This window comes from Filicampus tigris, chromosome 12, assembly GCF_054856515.1.
Source record: "Filicampus tigris isolate MCC_2025a chromosome 12, RoL_Ftig_1.0, whole genome shotgun sequence".
Taxonomy (NCBI): Eukaryota; Metazoa; Chordata; class Actinopteri; order Syngnathiformes; family Syngnathidae; genus Filicampus; species Filicampus tigris.
The window spans coordinates 17,250,450-17,268,345 of record NC_141228.1 but is presented as its reverse complement, the minus strand read 5'-3'; the positions used below and the strand labels follow the sequence as shown (position 1 = coordinate 17,268,345).

Sequence of the window (17,896 nt, the reverse complement as noted above, 5' to 3'; positions counted from 1 at the left end):
TTTAACATGTGAGCTCATGTGCGTGCCTATTCTAAACTTCAATTTTATTTCAAGTTTGATGTGAATAGTGGATGCAAAAGTGGCAGAAGACATGCGAAACGTTTTTTAACATCTTCTTTTGGCCCATAACTTATTTTCTCCAAAATATTGCATTTTTTATTCCAAAAATCTGAAGTTGTTCTCAAAAACAACTGCTTTCTGGATATTATACAACTTTTTTTCTTGGGGGGAAATAAAAAAAATCTGGAAAAAATAAAACTTTTTCTTGAAAATAAGACTTCAAAATACACAACACTATTGTTGTAAGATGACCACTTTATTTCTCAATACATACTTTTTTTCCTCTAAAAAGATGTTTTGTAATTTTTTTTCTATAGAATACTGCCTACTACTTCTGAAAAATAAACATTTGTATGCAAATTAAGTTTCAAAATTATCAAGCGTTTGTTACTTTTATTTATTTTATTTATATCATTTATATTACTTTTTTCTGCAGAGTTTAATAGAAAATATACAACTTTTTTTCTTGGTAGGATTACGAATTTTCTTGAAAACTTATTTTCTTCAAAACATGACTTTTTTTTCTTAAATACATTACTTTTTTCTCACAATACAACTTGTTTCTGGAAAATCTTTCATTTTATCCTCAAAAGAGTGTTTTTTTTTTCTTTTTTTTTTGATATGACTTTTATCTTAGAAAAAAAATACCGCAGTCCTCAGACATAGATCTCATTCTCATGAGATTACAACTATTAAACTCAAAATTAAACAAACAATCCTGACAAATATGCAACATTATTCTAATGTGAAAAAAAAAGCCTTTGCCCAAAGTGCCACTTTTTAATGTAGCTATTATTCCACCCATGCAGACTCCACTGAAGAATTAACCTGGTGCTAAAGAACATTTAAGGAGCCATGTTTGCATTTTGTGAAGTACCTGGCACAAGCAGTGCACAATGCGCCTTTGTGCACTGCTGGCAGTCATCAGCGTTGGCTTTGCTTGCGAGCCATGCAGAATACGTGCTGACACAGTTGCAGGTCGCAGCTTTTTACTGATGTCGTATATAACTACAACACAGCTGAGCGTCTCTTTAATTGCTTGCTACATTCCTGCCAATGCCAATCAGCAAAAAAAAAAAAAAAAAAAAAAATGCCTTTAATCCTAGTCGTATTTTATGCTGGTGCATATTTTTCTGTCACTCTGCAACAACGTCAGCTTCCTCCCTTAGACAGTGTTTTCTTTTTTGAAGAAAAATGTGCTCTTGTCCTCTCGCTTCCATCTTTTTAACTCTATAATTAGTTTGCGTACATATTGTTGTGCCTTTTTTTTTTTTTTGCCAGTGTCAGTGTTTTCTTGCATGGGTTGGCTTTTTTGTGCGTCAGTTTGTAAGGAAACGTGCTAACGTTAAAACATCACAGGTGGTACTTTTGCTTATGCGCCAAAGGCAGGCGATGAACGGCCTGCAATTTGAAGAAAAAAATAAAACCTCAGCAGCCTGGAAAGTAGATGAGTCTTTGTCTCGACTTGATTCTGACGAGAACTTTTTTCCAAAACGTTTTACAACTTTTATAAATTAAAATTATTCAACTCATCTAAGAACATCTACAACGGATTTGCTTGAAAGTCCACAACATTTCTCAAAGCCATTTAGGATTTATTTTTCTTAAAAAATCTACAACTTCATTGTATAAGTTATAATACTATTCTTGAAAATATACATTTTTGCTGTTTTTCTCAGAAATATACACGTTTTTCATGGAAATATAAACAATTGTAATAAAAAAAGTCATAATAAAAAAATATTTGTAAGTTTTTCAAAATATAACAGCACTAGCAAAATATCTAACTTTTTTCTTATTTATTTATTTATTTTTTTAATATTGACATGTTTTGGAGTTGCTTTGCTTTTTTACACAAATATTACATTTTCTCAAGAACAGACAACTTTTTTCTCCCAAATGTCACATTGATTTTTTTTATTCTCTCAAAATTAAAAGCAATATCAAATTTTTACATGTTCTTTGGAATATTAAACTGTTTTCAATTCTTGAAAATATTTACTTCTCAAAATGATGAAAACAGTTTAATCAAAAACATTTTACATCTCCAAAACATACGGTATTTTCCTGACCATATCTCAATCAAAATAAATATCGAAAAAATATATATATATTTTAAATGATTCCAAAATATATATTGGTTTACCGAAAATATACAACTTTTTTTTGAATATTTTAAAAATATAGACTACTTTTGTCTCATAACGTGGGATTTTCTAAAAGAAATATGCCTTTGTTTTCCTTCAAACTATATCTGCCTTTTTTTCCTTAGAAATACAACAACAAATGTACATTTTTTTTCCCTCCAAATTGTACATCTTGTGTCTTGTTATGCTTTGCCAGGCTGTACACAATTAGAGGAGCTCAGCAACGAGCGGGTCCATTCCGCACTAGAGCGTATGTTCGAGACCCTCGGCGGGCTGAGCCACGCCCGAGACCACCTCAAGCAACTGCGTAGCGTCTACACGGCCAGCGACGGTGTCCACCAGGTAACAGCCTCTCAGCTTGTGTCGCCGTCCAAATAAGGGCGTCCTGGAACATTGTAGTATTGAAGCGCTTTTTAATTATACGTTTTTAATACCACTATTTCCTGCTTGCGTCACTTCAACAGCCTCCTGGTTCTTTATCTAGCCACCCTATTATATTATGTAACTGTGAGAGAGAAAAAAAAGTTACTCCTTGAAAATTGAAAAGCTTTACAAACAGAAGCTGCCTGCAATGTGAACGATAGCCTCCACAAACGTGTTTATATTGATAAATGTTGAGTCACATCTTACGTAAATGTTAGCTTACACAAACTAACTGTATCTAGGCTCCTGTTTGTCCTTGTTTTAACTCAAAATAACCAGACTCCAGCTGGACTTTATGCTAACTAACGCTAGCAGCTACATGAGCCCTAACTTAGAGTCGTTTCACTCGCCTCTAGGTTGTCTTTATGCTAACAAAACAAGCTTGTGAGCTTACTACACAAGAGTTTTAGGGTTAGTGTGAAGCCCTAACTTAACTTGACTAACCGACAGGTCATCCTGATGCTAACAAAATGAGATAGCAAGCTTACGACGCAAGAGTTCACCTTAGTCTGGAAGCCCTAACTTAACTTCACTAACCTCCAGATAGCCTATAGGCAAACGAAACCAACTAGCAAGATTACCACACAAGAGTTCTCGTTAGTTTTGAGCTCAAACTGAATATCACTGACTAGGGCACACCACTTAAATGCACATATACAAAACTACAGTTGTTTTTGTTTTGACTCGGCTGTCCCCGAAGTACAGTAATTACTCTTTGTAAAACCTGCTTATTTCTTCTTCGGCTAACTATATGTTAATACAATTTAACAACATTCAGGGCTCAGTTAGTCATTATGCTAACAGCCGTTCACCGTAGCCAAGTTCGAGCTTTTCTTTGTCAACTATGTTCCATTTTCTCTGAGAACATTACATTCCCTAACATGTTTTTCTGTCTTGTATTCATGAAACGTGTTTTTTTTTTTTTTTTGTCTAATTAATTTCACCAATCCACATCTCTCCGCGCCAAGAAAAATCCCACGTGGGAGGAAAAGCGATAGGGGCACGTGTGCTTCCGTGCTTGCTAGCAAAGTGCGTGTGACGTTCATGATAATGTTGTGGGTGTATTTTTGCGAACGTGTTTTTTTTTTTTTCAGGGATGTTGTTGGCAAGTGGGACACAGATGTTGTGGTGTCAGCGTTGTTTTGTTTACCTCCCACTTAACAGGAGCAGCTTGACCCATTTTGTAAAGTCGCTAAATTCTAGTTGATGTAATTAGTAACATACCATTGATGAGTGGGAGGCTTGCACTGCATATTGAGATGAGCAATATGCACATGTTCTCGTCTAAAACATCCTCTGCATTCAATTAACAGCCAAGAGCTTTATTTACTCAACTGCAGATGGGCGGAGGTGTTTATTCATAGGCGAGGACATTAATTTGAAAAATGACCCCCGCTATATTCCGGTTCGTCATTGGCATCATTCAACCACCTAGATTTTTACATGATTGTTTATTTATAGTACTGTATAATTTTTTTTTATATCCACTCCAAATAGTCAGCATGCTAACAGAAGATAACTCTTAGCCAAGGTTCTAGTAAGTCTTTCTGCCGACTGCATCTAAACTACAGCAAGTCCTTTTGCTAATAGAAGTTAACTGTGTCAAAGCAAAACTTTAGTGAACACAAGACCAATAGTATATTCACTCCCTATAGTCGATATGCTAACAAAAGTAGGTGCTGCTGTGTCTGTTAGCGTTGAGTTTGAATGCCTTTAGTGGTTAATAGAGTAGAATATATCTTTATTGACTACCAGCGGTGGAAATTTGTCTTAGTAATAATAATGATAATAATAATAAAATCAATTCAAATGAGAATAACAAAAATACAATAAATTGCTTTTTAACATCCACGGTTCCACATGCGAACGATAGCGCAAAGAACTTACAGTTACCTCTACTTTATTTGTTTATCTACGACTAATTGGGGCACAGGGTCAATTTGAGGGAAGCACAGTAGATGACATGCACAAAATTCCGGGTCATCCACCTGACTTTTAAGTTGCAAGGATTTCAAAGTGTGTCAGGTGTTATCAAGAAAAAGCCGTCAGGAATGGTCGCCGTGTTAACTTTGAGGCTATAAATGGTGCATTCCTGGAAGACGGCTCGAATGGAATTCCCTTTTAAGAATATCAGTTGGCACGCCAGAGTCTTCTCTTTAGTTTCCCCTGCAAAGGAGGCCTTCCAGCGGAAATGTTATGAAATATTTCAAGTAGACAACTTTCATGACCGTAATTTAAAAGAGTCATTGCTGGTTGATCAAGTGTGAAAAACCAAATAAATTGTTTGTGAGTGAGCGCTTCAGAATTTTTCTGAATTGTAGCATCATAATTGGGCTAATTTAGTCTCGCCAAACATGACTTAGCGGCTAGACCGGGTGAATATTTATCAGAATATCTCAGGTCTGCCCCGGTCTTCAAGGGAAGCCGTATTTTGTGTTGGCCTGCATTAGAGTGAGGCGGGGTGGGCAGTAGTTCATTTGGCATGAGACAGGAACACCGCCTCACTCAAAATGGAAAATAAAGTAAAAATAGTGCTATAATCCTTGGCTCTTGGGATATTGTGTCAACAATTTTGGAAAGAATCACTATGTCTCTTTTTAAGGCCATCGCTAAGTTATAGCGCCACCTTTGGCATCAGCGTGACCTTGACACCCATGCTCATTGTGTTTTCTTGTGGATATTTGTCCTTTTTTGCAGGCTACCTATCGACCTTTCCTGCGACAGATCCTGCAGGAAGTCTTCCACCCTGACAGGCACGAATGTCCTGACATCGAGCACATGTCCGCGGGTCTCACCGACCTCCTTAAGACGGGCTTCAGCATGTTCATGAAGGTCAGACATTATGCACGGACACAGCCCCTGTTTTAGTTAGCAACATGACATTTGGTACGCGTCTATCATGACTCAAGCCATCAAAACGTCGCAAGAACCTGAAAAGACACAGGAAGTCAGCCATGTTGGTTTGAAGCACCCAAAAAATTAGCTTGGTAGTACTTCCCCAGACAGAAGATTAAGCCCCCAAAGTCAGTTTCACTTAACTATGTGAACTTTGGTAGACGCAATAAGAAAAGAAAACAAATAAGAATAAAAAATCCTTTTGGTGTAAATTGCTAATAAATTGGCTCAGTGGTGGCCCCATTACGTAGCAACCTAAGATTTATTAAGCTTGTGTATCATGAGTAGACCCACAAAAAAAGACTCAAGAACCCAAGCCTGAAAGGAAGTCAGACATTTTGGCTTGAAGCATCCATAATTTGGCTTCTTAGGGTCCCCAGACTTTAAAAAATAAATAAAATAAAAATCAGCCCCTGAAGCCAGTTTGACTTATACTACCACTAAATTTGGTAGGCATGTCTATCATGAGCAGACCCACAAAAAAGTCTCAAGAACCCATGCCTGAAAAGAAACAGAAAGTCAGCCATTTTAGTTTGCAGCACCCATAATTTGGCTTTTCAGTGCCCAATATTGTCTCTATTGTGCTACCCCCAACTTAAAAAAAAATAATCAGCCGCCAAAGCCAGTTTCACTGGGCAACATGAAATTTGGTAGGCATGTCTGTCATGGGTAGACATACAAAAAAAGTCTCAAAAACCCATGCCTGAAAAGACACAGCAAGTCAGCCATTTTGGTTTGAACCGATCATTTCAGTGCCTCAAAAGCCCTGTTAAACAAAATAATAAAATTTTCACCGTTTTTTTTCCACAAAAACTTACCAATGTTTGTGTACATCCTGGTGAAAATGTACATTTGGTAAGTGAGCCTCAAAAATGAGCACTTTGACATGTTAGTTTCCATCTAGCGCACCCCCAATTTGTGGGAATGGTGCAAAAACATCAACAGAAGATGGATAGGAAGCTAATGCTAACAATACAATAGTAATTTAATCAGTAAATAAACATTAAATACACTAATATTGTGTTCCACTTTGGAGGCTCCACTGTGTCACCACAAATCTTCCACTTAGAGCTACTCTCCATCCTGCTTTTCTTTGGTGGTTTGTCAAGCTCGTCTGTGAGAGACGCGCAAACCTCAACTTGTGGGTTGTGTTAATATTTTTGTTTCTTGCCACCGATGTTTTCGTGCAATACATATGTAGCTGCGGCCCGCTGGGAAATAAATACCCGTCCGCGGCGTGTTTATCCCACATCTGGGCCTGCTTAAAGTGATGATTACCCTCCGGGAGGACGAATTAGAGCGCTTACATAACTGTGGCCTGATTTTAGACAAATTAATAAGCGACTTGGGACAACTCAGACTGGCTGAAGGTAGAAAAGTGAACTTTTGGGCAGTTTACACCATTAAAACAAACAAACAAAAAAAAAGCGTATTCCATGAAAGCTAAAATTAACGACTAACCCCTATCATCGCTAGCCTTAATAGATTTATATCAGATGCGAGGAACAAGGGTAGCGATACAAATTGAAGTTCCATTTCCAGATTATTATGTGCATTAATTGGCAAACAACATCTGTATGCTTACAAGAACTTTATTCACCACAAAATAAAAATCGCCATGACACTTAACGGCACTTGGTCATTATTGGCGTGATACTTGTCGGAATACACCGACCGGCTTGTTGAAACATAGATACTGGTAAGTGACATTATTAATCATTTGTTTTAGTACAGCAAACTGTACTATGTGGGTCCGAGCACGTCGTCTTGGAGAGCCGCTGGAGCTTTCTTCCAAGTGTCATCTTAAACCAACTGAATGTGTTTGTCAGCATGTTATGTGCTCACTGTGCAAAGCTTGGACTGCGTCTGATGCTGACACAACACAGCACACTCTTTTACATTTCCTTCTATGAGGCAAACCACGGGATCCAAGCGATTTCTTCTTTTTTTTTTTTCCCCACTTTGCAAATAATGGAAAGTGAAATAATCTGTTCCAAGAGAAATTTTTGCCATTATGAACCATTTTTGGACTTGTCAGCTAATTCTTAATTGTCCTACAACTGTAAAAAGAACTTTACCACTTGATATTGATATTGTGAGTATTGTGTGCCGAATTATTGTTGAATGTTGTTGTTATTGTGTTTTTAGGCTTTTGAAAAATAAATAAATGAATAAATAATAAAAATGAAAAATAACCCAAGTATTGGAATAGAGTATTAAACGAAAATGTCTAAAATTTTAGATAGTATAAAATGTCTAATACAAACTATTGAAAGCCAAGCAAAAAAAATTTCAAACATGTAGGACAAAAAATACAAAAATATTATATGAAAAATAGCTGAATATTGGAAGGGACCAAATTATTATTTTTTTTTTTCAAAATATTAGGCAGTACAAAAACTTAATAATTGGAAAGCAGTTTTTAAAATGACACAAAAATACATTAAAAAGAATATTATTTAAAGATAAAATATTTTGAACAATACATTGTGATGAAAATACAAAAAAAAAATTAGAATAAAAATAGTCGAAGAAAAATTCAGCGTGGCTGAGCTGCATCGAAACATGCGCCAGTCTTCTCCTGGGGGGGGAAAAAAAGGAAAAAAAACAAAATGCTAAGAAAAAAAATCATTCCTTGTCAAGTCAAATGTGCAGGTGTCCCTAATATTATGACTGTAGGGTAGATTGTGGATACAGCGTGCATGACTGCAAAAAGCCTATCCTCCTCTAAGCCCCGCCCTGGAAGTGCCATGCCCGAGCACATGGTCACACTTGTACACCCGCACATGGATGTTACGTGTCACCAAGCGCCCACTGACCGCGCACACACACATGCACGCACACACACAAACAAAGCAAGAGAGTGAGCGAAACACACCGGCGACACATGTCGACTCATCCCTGCCGTCTGCCACCTCACGTGTACCTACCGCCGCCCTCTCCGCCTTGGCCAATCGCGCCCGGCCCACACAGTGGGCCGCCCGACCCCCTGTTAGAAATGCATCTTCAATTGCCGTTTCACATGGTGCCGTTGAATGTATGTGAAAGCCTCCTCGTTTTTGTGCGCGTGCGTGAGTGTACGTGTGTGTGTGTGTACGCGTGTGTGTGCGTGTTCGTGATGAGTCGTCTGCTTGTCATGACGCCAGGGTGTGAAGTGGAGGCTTTGTTTGCCACCTCGTGGGGCATCCACGTTTCTCAACGTGTGCAGCCATTCAAATCCTACCCAAATGTGCGCTATTTTGTGTGTGCTTATGATTTGCGTAAAAAAATTAGGTGAGTTCATCAAAAAAAAAAAAGGTTACAATGCTTGCAAAAAATAAACAAATATGACAGGAATTTGGCCCTAAAAAACAGATTAAAATTGTAACAAAAAATAATTATTCAGACAAAAAGGAAATATGACTTAAACTGACAGAAATATGACCAAACTTGTATCAAAAAATGGGAAAGAAAAAATAACAAACTGACAAAAATTTGACAAAAAAAGTTCAAACAAAAAACGACAACTTTGTGATAGAGTATGGAGAGATCTGACTCATATATATTTTTTTAATTTGTGGGGGGGTTACAAAAAACAGGCAAAAATACAACCAAAAAATTGACAAGAATCTGGCAAAAAAATGAAATAAAACTGGCAAATACATGACAAATTTAAAAACAAAACCTGACACAAATGTGGTAAAAAGTTGCCAGTTTTGCCAAGAATATTGCCAGGGAAACTGACAAAAATTACAGACAATAGGTTGGTGATAGACTAAATCCTCTAACATCAACAAAAAAATACAACTCTACCTTGGTGCGTGGAAAAGAAACATTCCGACAATCATTTTCGGCACCGCAAAACTCGCCAAAGCGGGACGTTGTCGAAGTCCACGTTGCAGGTTGCCATTTGACATAAATACATTTGTGGCGACAATTGAAAGAAATCAAAGAAAATTCAGCGAAATGAAATGGTGATCCGAATGTTGTGTGTCGAGGTTGTTAAAGGAATGATTGCATGCTAATCCACTGACCGATGCCTCCTTCACCTGCAGGTGAGCCGCCCGCATCCCTGTGACAACCCGCTGCTCTTCCTCTTCCTGGTGGGCGGAGTCACACCCTCGGAGCTCCGCCTCATCAAGGACACCGTGGCTGCCTTAAAACCAGGAAGTCAGGTGAGTGAACCACGTTCGGGGTCAGACAGGAATAATTTCTCTTCTTTTTTAAGAAAGTGCAAGGTTGAAAATTGGTCTTATCTTTTGTAAAGTACAACATTGGTCATTTGTCAGCGGTTTAAGAAAAGTGAGCATTGATTGTTTTTATTTTAGGAAATACTAAACTCAATAGTTTGTGTTCTTTGTAGGAAAAGGCAGCATGTTTGTCTTCTTTTTAGGAAACCGAAACACCAGTAGGTTTTCTTCTTTTTAAGAAGGTGCAACATTGATATTTTGTGTTCTTTTAAGGAAAATAAAACACCAGTATCTTTTCTTATGTTTAGAAAAGGGAAACAAGTACAGTGTGTCTTCTTTATAGGAAAAGACAACATCAATAGATTGTCTTGTTTTTGAGAAAGTGCAGCATTTATATCTGGTCACCTTTCAAGGAAAAGACGGCATCAATAGTTCATCTTTTTATCAAAGTGTATCATTGATATTTTGTGTTCTTTTTAGCAAAGTGCGACATGAGTAGTTTTTCTTCTTTTTAGGAAAGCGCAACATACATAGTTCTCTTGAGTAAAGCCGGCATCAATAGTTTCTTTTTTTTTTTTTTTTTTTTCTCAAAAAAGTGCTCTGTCAATAATTTGTCTTCTTTTTAGGAAGGTGCTTCAGGTTAGCTTCCGCATTTTTACACACCCGGTCTTAAGCAGTTTGCGTTATATGTTCTGCACAGCAATCAAAATAAGTTTTGCATCTGACAATGTTACTTACATCCGTCAAATTTCAACTGACAACCCATATTCCAAAAAGCCTTTCCGAGTCCTAGCAGCCCAAGCAGTAAGACGTCATCCTTTACTGGCCCGACATGCACGTAACAGCATTTGAAGTCATTTTTGCAGGCCTTGTGACATTCTAGTAGCCCCGCCGGTGCCCCAGTTTGGTGAGTGGAAACATGTGAATATGTGCACAAAGCGTTGCCCTCAATACGCAGATGGATCTCTATCCCGTCATGTCATGTCTGCCAGTGGGCCGCAAATGAGCCAAAGTAGCGTTAGCGTGCCTGCTGCACATGACGGCAGGATGGATGACGCGGCGAGGTCGACCTTGTTGGCCAGTTTTGATGCAAGGTTGCGAGTCGGAGGCTGAGGGCAAGGTGAGGTCTCAAAAGCTTCAGAGACGAGCATCACATTATATAACAGTTCCTCACACACGCACTCACACACGTACGTTCGGTATTTACTGTCGTGGCTTTGTCAAAGCGCAAAATGGCTGACCTATGCGTTGTCGCGCCAACACCACATAGATATGGAAAAACTGTGAGCATTTATTCCACATCCGAGATGTCCAACTTAAAGTCCATGTACTGGAACACTCTTTGTCCTCACGGGTAGAATGACTGCATCTTACTAGTTACGTTTTGCTCCACTACTAGTGCCGCTTTTGATCTACTAGTACTGCTCAATCAGCATTTATTTGATATCAACGATATCAAAATCATGGTAGTGCTGCTATTGACATGACAGTATAATGTCCTAGTAGTCAACATATAGCACTTCACTAATTGTTTTAGTCGCATGCAAATGTCAACTAGTGCACAATTTTGCCTCACTAGTAACCTGAGATTTGCTTCTAGTAAAAACTGCACACAGATGCCAACCAGTGCAGTTTTTCCCGACTACTAGCCGTCTCAATAACGTGCAAAAATTCCATACAGGTTACTAGTACGACAGTTTTATTAGTGTGCTGAATTGTCTTACTAGTGAGGACAAATTGCGTCCTATTACATGGACCTGAAGCTGGGTATCGAGGATATGGGAATATGTAGCGACCATTTCCACTTTTCTAGTACAAACACGCTTGCTGCCAACTGCGCTTCCCGATCAGGCTACAAAAAACAACGTCTGGGACATTCAACCAATCGTAAAATATTCATTATAAAACATCAATTTTGATTTCACTTTGTAGGGGTGAAAAAAAGAAACAAAATGCAAACTCGGATGAAAGGCATCAAGCAAGGTCTCCTTAAAAGGACGCACGCGAGCTCACAGTCGAAAGCGACTCCGTGTTCCATTTCTAAGCAAATGACATCAGCGTTGTTACGGGAACGTCCACCAAGCGACGGCACAAACTCAACAAATATGAAAAGCCGGCGGTTTTTGTCGTCTGGCATTTGGGGGGGGGGGGGGGGGGCAGTCAAAGGACGAGTTCTGTGGCACACTTGAAGAACATTGGAAGTTATCTATTATGCTTAGTGTTGGTATTATTTGGATACCGCTGATTACAAGCTGACAGCTTGTCCGACTAGCGGTTAGCTCGGCTGTCTCACAGTTTAGAGGTTGTGGGTCCGAATCTGGGCTCTGCATGTTCTCTGTGTGCTTGCGTCAACTTTCTGTTTTATTGCCTGTAAAAACTGCCCATGAAATGTTTTTGTTGACGTTTGGGGGTGCTTTAAGAAATTATCCCAAAATACGAATTTGGGTCATTCACTGCCAGACATTTTCAGACCCTCTTTTATGCTAACGTGTGAAAAAAAAAAAAATCAAAAATATGAATCAATTCCTGGGATTGAATGGCTGGACTGTGAAAGACAAGTAAATCTGTCAATGGAAGTGAATGAGTTAAATATTGTCTATGAAGAATTGCTTGACGTTTTTTACATTTGATCTGTATTCCGATAAAACCTGATGATTTTGCGAAGCCAGGAATATTCGTTTTTGATTGACTTTCAAAACTAATGAGTGTTTGTGATCACGCTGTACCATGCTTGGCGTCCTGTTTTTTTGTCATTTTTGTCATTTGGTGGCTGAAAGTAGAGTAAACTTTAGTCCAGCTAAAAGCAGGTCTAAGTTGTGGCGCAGGTGGGGGAACGCGATTTGGGTGGTTTTAAAGGAGGTGCAGGCAGACATATTCTGAGATCAGCATAAATGTGTGCGGGATGTCATCGTATATGATTTATGAATATGATAACCATGTGCATTGAACCCTCCGAATCATTGAAGAAATTAATTAATTGAACACATTATTGTTATTATCATTTGTATTATATTTTTAAAATAATTTCCCTGAGCTGTGGCGCGGCTATCTATATGTGTGTGGGGGGTAGGGTTTCACACGCGGAGATGGACAATGGAGTGCGGAAGGCGGTCTTCCGGTGTCCATTTCACAGCGGCCAACTTTACATCATCCACAAGTGGAGATCTTGCAGTTCCTTATAAAACTGACTTTGTGCGCTTCCATCTTCTGCACGGATTGCAGCCAGTCCGTTTCTGCTTCCGCCTTGTAGACCGATGGGCTCCCTCCTCTGAGAGGAGCCGCTTCCATTGGCCGAGTAGCTGTGTTCACGCCCACTACGGCGCAAATGCCAATTTCTAAGAGCTCGTGTCTGCAAAAATACCAAAAGAAAGGAAACTTCACCCATGCACAAAGTTAGACCAGGCTTTGTACGAGACATTCGTCCTCATTGATGCCTGACTTTTAGCGGCATGAAAGTAAAAATATTACAAACAACCCTCTGTGTGATCCAGTGTACTCCTCCAAAGTCTTAACACACATTAAAGAAATGTGTGACTGGGCAACTATTAAACATAAGAAAAAAAGAAATGTGAATTGTGTCTCATCACAGAGTGTGTTTTCCGCCGTAGGTTCTGGTCCTGTCCACCAGGCTGCTGAGGCCCGCCGACATTCCCGAGCTGCTCTTCGCTACGCAAAGACTGACACCGGACATCGGAGTGTGAGGCGGCGACCAAAAAGTACTCAAATGCGGTACTAAAGATGAAAGAGCTGATCATTTGTCACGCTTGTGAAAAGACTTTTACTCTGAACTTGAGAGCTTGTTTAACCCAAAACGAGCGGAAAGTGTGTTGTTGTGGTTGGGGGCATCGCCAACTAACTGGCCTGGCATGCATATTAATTACAGTGTGGTTGTGTTTGTTTCTTTACATAAACAGTTGGGTAAACATCTGGGGGATTGCAATCCCCCCTTTCCGTCCCCAAAAATAATAAAATAATTGTAATGATTATTAATAGTAATCATTTAATAAGATAAGTGTTTCATTTTCAATACTTAGTGTATTTCTATTGAATATATACATGGTTACTTTTAATGCATTTATTTTTAGTTAAAATATGTACATTTTAAACAGTTTTAGTAAAAAAAATGTTTTTAACCCTGGTGAGGATAAGCCATATAGAAAATCAATGGATATTTTTAATGAAGGAATTTTTGTATATTTTTGATTAAACAGTTTTTTAAACACATTTCAATATATATATTTTTAAATATGAAATGTATTATAAGTACAGTATATTCCAATAAAATTATACAAATAGTGAAAAAAAAAAAAAAAAAAAGTGCTCTGCTTGGATTGCAGTTCAATGGGGTTTGTTGTTTAAATGTGGTTGCACTGCATCCCTAAGCAGTTTCAAAAAATATATTTTGGTGCCTTCGTTTAGCGCAGTGAGGGCCAAAACAGTAGAAACAGCACCAATGTTTGTTTTTTTAATTGAATTTTACTCTGTACGCAAATGGGTGACGTGTTAAAATTGAAAAAACAGACAAAATGGGCTTCATCCTTTTATTTTGAACACAAACCGTGTAAATCGTCAACAAATAAATACCACCACCAACCAGCAAAAACAAACACAAAAAAAGGTTGAAGAAAAATAAACGTTGGCTGTTGAGCCCACAGTGTTTTGAAAGTGCATCAGTGATTACCACGCTGCCTTGCTCCACCCAGCCGAACTTGTGTCCTGCCTCGCGCGTGTGCTGTGGCGGAGCGGTCTGGAGGAACGTCCGCCTTTCCGAGAGGCAAAAGACGAAGAGCCTCTCACGCTCTTAGTGGTCACCCTCCTTCAGGACGTCACTTGAGAAGCATCTTCTCCCAAAAAACAAAAAAGAAAAATCCACCGCAAAGAGGAGGAAGGCCTCACACTGACGTGACAGTGCGGACCTTGGCCGAGAGCGCCTGCTTGAAGCGCCTCTTGAGGTCCTGCATGTTGGGCGACTTGGGGCGCCTTTTCTCCGCGGGCGCCGGCGAGGGCGCGAGCGGCGGCCGCTGCTTGGCCAGCTGGCAGCACAGCCGGTGGAAGGCCCCGTGCACCTGGCTGTAATCCTCGCTGGCCGAAACCTCGTAAAAGGCGCAGCCCAGCGTGGCGGCCAGCAAGGGGCCCTGCTGGGGGTCCACGCGGCGCAGGTGTAGCAGGTCCGCCTTGTTGGCCAGCAGGACCACGGGGGGGCCCCCACTAATAGCGCAGCGAGACACCGTCTGATGCAGCTGCGGGACAAGGTCGAAGCTGCGGCGGTCCGTGACGGAGTACACCAGCACCACGGCGTCGGCCCACTGCAGGGAGCATGAAACGTGGTCGGGAAGGAGCGCGCCGTTGTCACTCATCTGGAAAACAAAAACAAAGGTTAGTTACCACGTGTCCCACATTAACCCAGGTATTAAACTTTTGGGGTTCAGAGTTAAGCCACTCGAGTTCACAGCGGCTTAATTGGTGCCAACTAAGGCCCAACTGATTTCTTTTATCATAATAGTTGCCGTTTTGCAGATTAAATGCAGATATAATCTTTCTTATGGAACAGTAAATTCTGTTAAGTAGGTATGGACAGGAGGTAAAGTGAATCCTTGGCCGTCCCTTCATATGCCCATCAATTGATGAGGTTTATATTCATGTCCCATCATTAGTGTTAAAATTAGCTCTCGTTTGAGTTGAGCACTCTCTCTACGTCATATTTCAAATGCAACTCTGTCAATGGTGACGTGACGCATGAGAACGATGTCTGTTTTGTATTTTGAAGTCATTTCATGGCAAAGAAAATAATTGAGTAGATTATTTTTTTCAAGTATTATAAAACAGTCAAATGTTCTGCCTGTAATTCAATTTTTGTTCTTGTGCATTGTGGGACCACGTAACATATTTTAAATAATCAGCTGATCTATAAGTTGAGGACTCCATTTTCATCAGTTTTTTTTTTCTTCAAAATTGAGTGCAGAAATGAGTAAGGCAAATCTGTCAGATGAATACTTGTGTAGGTGTAGTTCCAAATTTGACATACAGGGGGCAGTCCATTATTGCACTGCTCTTTTCCTGATTCATCAGTGTAGTACTGGGCCATCACCCCAAAAAGTGAGGTTCAGAGAATTATACAAGACTCAAATCCCTATTTGTTTTATTTGTCCGGCAACCAAATGAGTCAACCTTAACACCAATTGAGTTACTGAGAAGTAGAGTTGACCAACTTCATTTCTCCAGAAAGAATTTATTCTTTCTGCTACTATACCACTACACTATATGTCACAATACGTCGCTGATATGGATAAATTGAGAAAGATATTACATTCAAAACAGCAGCAGCCCAATAAGGATTACAATAGCTTCACAAAGTTGGGCCAAACCTCTCCATAACCTTTGCAAGCGACCCAGGTTAATATTTACTCCGCCCCCACATACTAAGCTCACAGAACAGTCGAGATGTATCACTCAAACGCACTACTTCTGGATATTGGCTGAAATTTCACGAGGAGCCTCAAATGAACTATAACCTTCACAGATCAACTAAATTTGATCATCTTCTCCATTGCTATGCCTTTCTGTGACTCTTCTAGTCTCACACTTCCCTCTCAGAACATCCTGCTTGAAGCCTTGGCTACTAGTATTTAATATTGTCCTCAGATAACATCATCACAGCTCAATATGACCTCATCAGAAGAGGGTGGAGCTGTTACCTCTGCACCGGGCGTGTCTTGAACCTGGAGGCTGACTTGCTCGCCGTCGACCTGGACCTCTCTGGAGTACAGGTTACCTAAACCCAAACACACAAAAAGACATTTGAACTGTTCATTTGGGTTGTCAATGAGCTCTCCTCATTTTACGGTCTTATAAATCCATTTTGTGTCATTTTACATGCACTTTACAAACAAAAAGTAAAACTGTTTATTTTTCATAAAAATTTTCATAAAAATAAACAGTTTTACTTTTGTTTTATTTGAATCGACTTATTTTGTCCTGAAACATAGAACAAAGATTTTCACTACAAAGTATAAAGAATACTTATACTAAGTATATAGTAATAAGATTAGTTTGTTTTCCCTACTTAGAACACCGTGCCTGAAGGCTTGGCTACTTCATCATTTTTGTTAATCATTATATTTTTACAAAAAGTAATGTGTATTAAATACGTAAAACGAAGAATGTGGCCGTTTTTCACTTTTAAAAACCGATCATAATAAAAAGAACGCCAATCGAGTAAAAGTGTAACAATACTTAGAAGGAGGCAAATGTCCGACTCAAATGTGGTGCTCGTGAACTCACCAGCATTCCTCTCATAGTCTCCAATGAATCTCCTCGTCAGGAACCGCACAACGAGAGCTGAAAATGAACCCAAAGTAGCCGTTTAACACCACGCCGCACATTCAAAAATGCGGCCATTTAGAACTTTAGGTATCTTTTGGTTCCTACCTGTTTTGCCCACTCCGCCTCCCCCTATCACGGCGATTTTAATCGCCCGGTTCGCTAACGAGCAGTCCGGCGTTGAGCACTCAGCGATGGTCGTCATGTTGTGGATTAAACGCATTTTTGTTGTTGTTCTCTCTCCGTCACTGAAAGTTCACCGTCCAAGTGTTTTAAAACTCGTAGCAAAAGGCTTCATGTAGTGGTAAAATAATCCTTTTTTATATGTATATATAAACGAGCGGACCCAAAAGAACAGGGAAAAGTCTTCCAACAGGACTGAGCTTCCAAGCAGTGCCGACGCATTTTATAGGGCAGGCAGCGGTGCCTTCTTCTGATTGGCCGACATCGAAGTTGCGTATGGTGTTGGACCCGCCTACACGTGGGAGCAAAATCCCAATTTCTGCTCTAACAGGTGGCAGCTCAAGGCTCAAACTCGGCTCATCTTGACAAACAAGCTTTGTTTTTGGGCTTTTCACGACCAGAATCACTGTTTTTGCCTTGCATAGAGTATTTAATTATCAAGGAAAGTGTGTATCAAACATTTTTGGACTGCATTTGTCATCCAATTCACACGTTTCGTCAGTGTTGTGTTGCAGTTTGGGGACCTGTCTGGACATGTTGTAAATGCTCGCACAGGGGTTAATGGTGGATTAATAGCACCCCCATTGTCTTACAATAGGTATTTTATATGTAATACAGAGTAGACATATAGTTGTGGTCAGTGGCGTGAAAAGCACAGTAAACGTTTGCGTTTCTCCGGACGAATTGGCAACGACGTTG

At 39.6% G+C, this 17,896-nt stretch overlaps 2 protein-coding genes across 2 annotated transcripts in view; one reads left to right on the top strand and one right to left on the bottom strand.

The window, feature by feature from the left end:
- Positions 1–14,418, top strand: part of scfd2 (sec1 family domain containing 2) — a 91,322-nt gene extending 76,904 nt beyond the window's left edge. Inside the window, exons 7-10 of the mRNA XM_086047749.1 lie at positions 2,404–2,549; positions 5,328–5,462; positions 9,560–9,679; positions 13,303–14,418. Coding sequence (XP_085903875.1) covers positions 2,404–2,549; positions 5,328–5,462; positions 9,560–9,679; positions 13,303–13,395 — 494 coding nt within the window. The 3' untranslated portion in view covers positions 13,396–14,418. The remainder of the gene's footprint in view (positions 1–2,403; positions 2,550–5,327; positions 5,463–9,559; positions 9,680–13,302) is intronic.
- Positions 14,222–17,437, bottom strand: rasl11b (RAS-like, family 11, member B). The gene is made up of 4 exons (XM_086047750.1): positions 17,123–17,437; positions 16,976–17,032; positions 16,390–16,466; positions 14,222–15,051 (listed from the first exon to the last, which is right to left on the bottom strand). The coding sequence occupies exons 1-4, from the start codon at positions 17,235–17,237 to the stop codon at positions 14,587–14,589; spliced, it is 714 nt and encodes a 237-aa protein (XP_085903876.1). The 5' UTR covers positions 17,238–17,437; the 3' UTR covers positions 14,222–14,586.
- Positions 17,438–17,896: the final 459 nt, after the last annotated feature.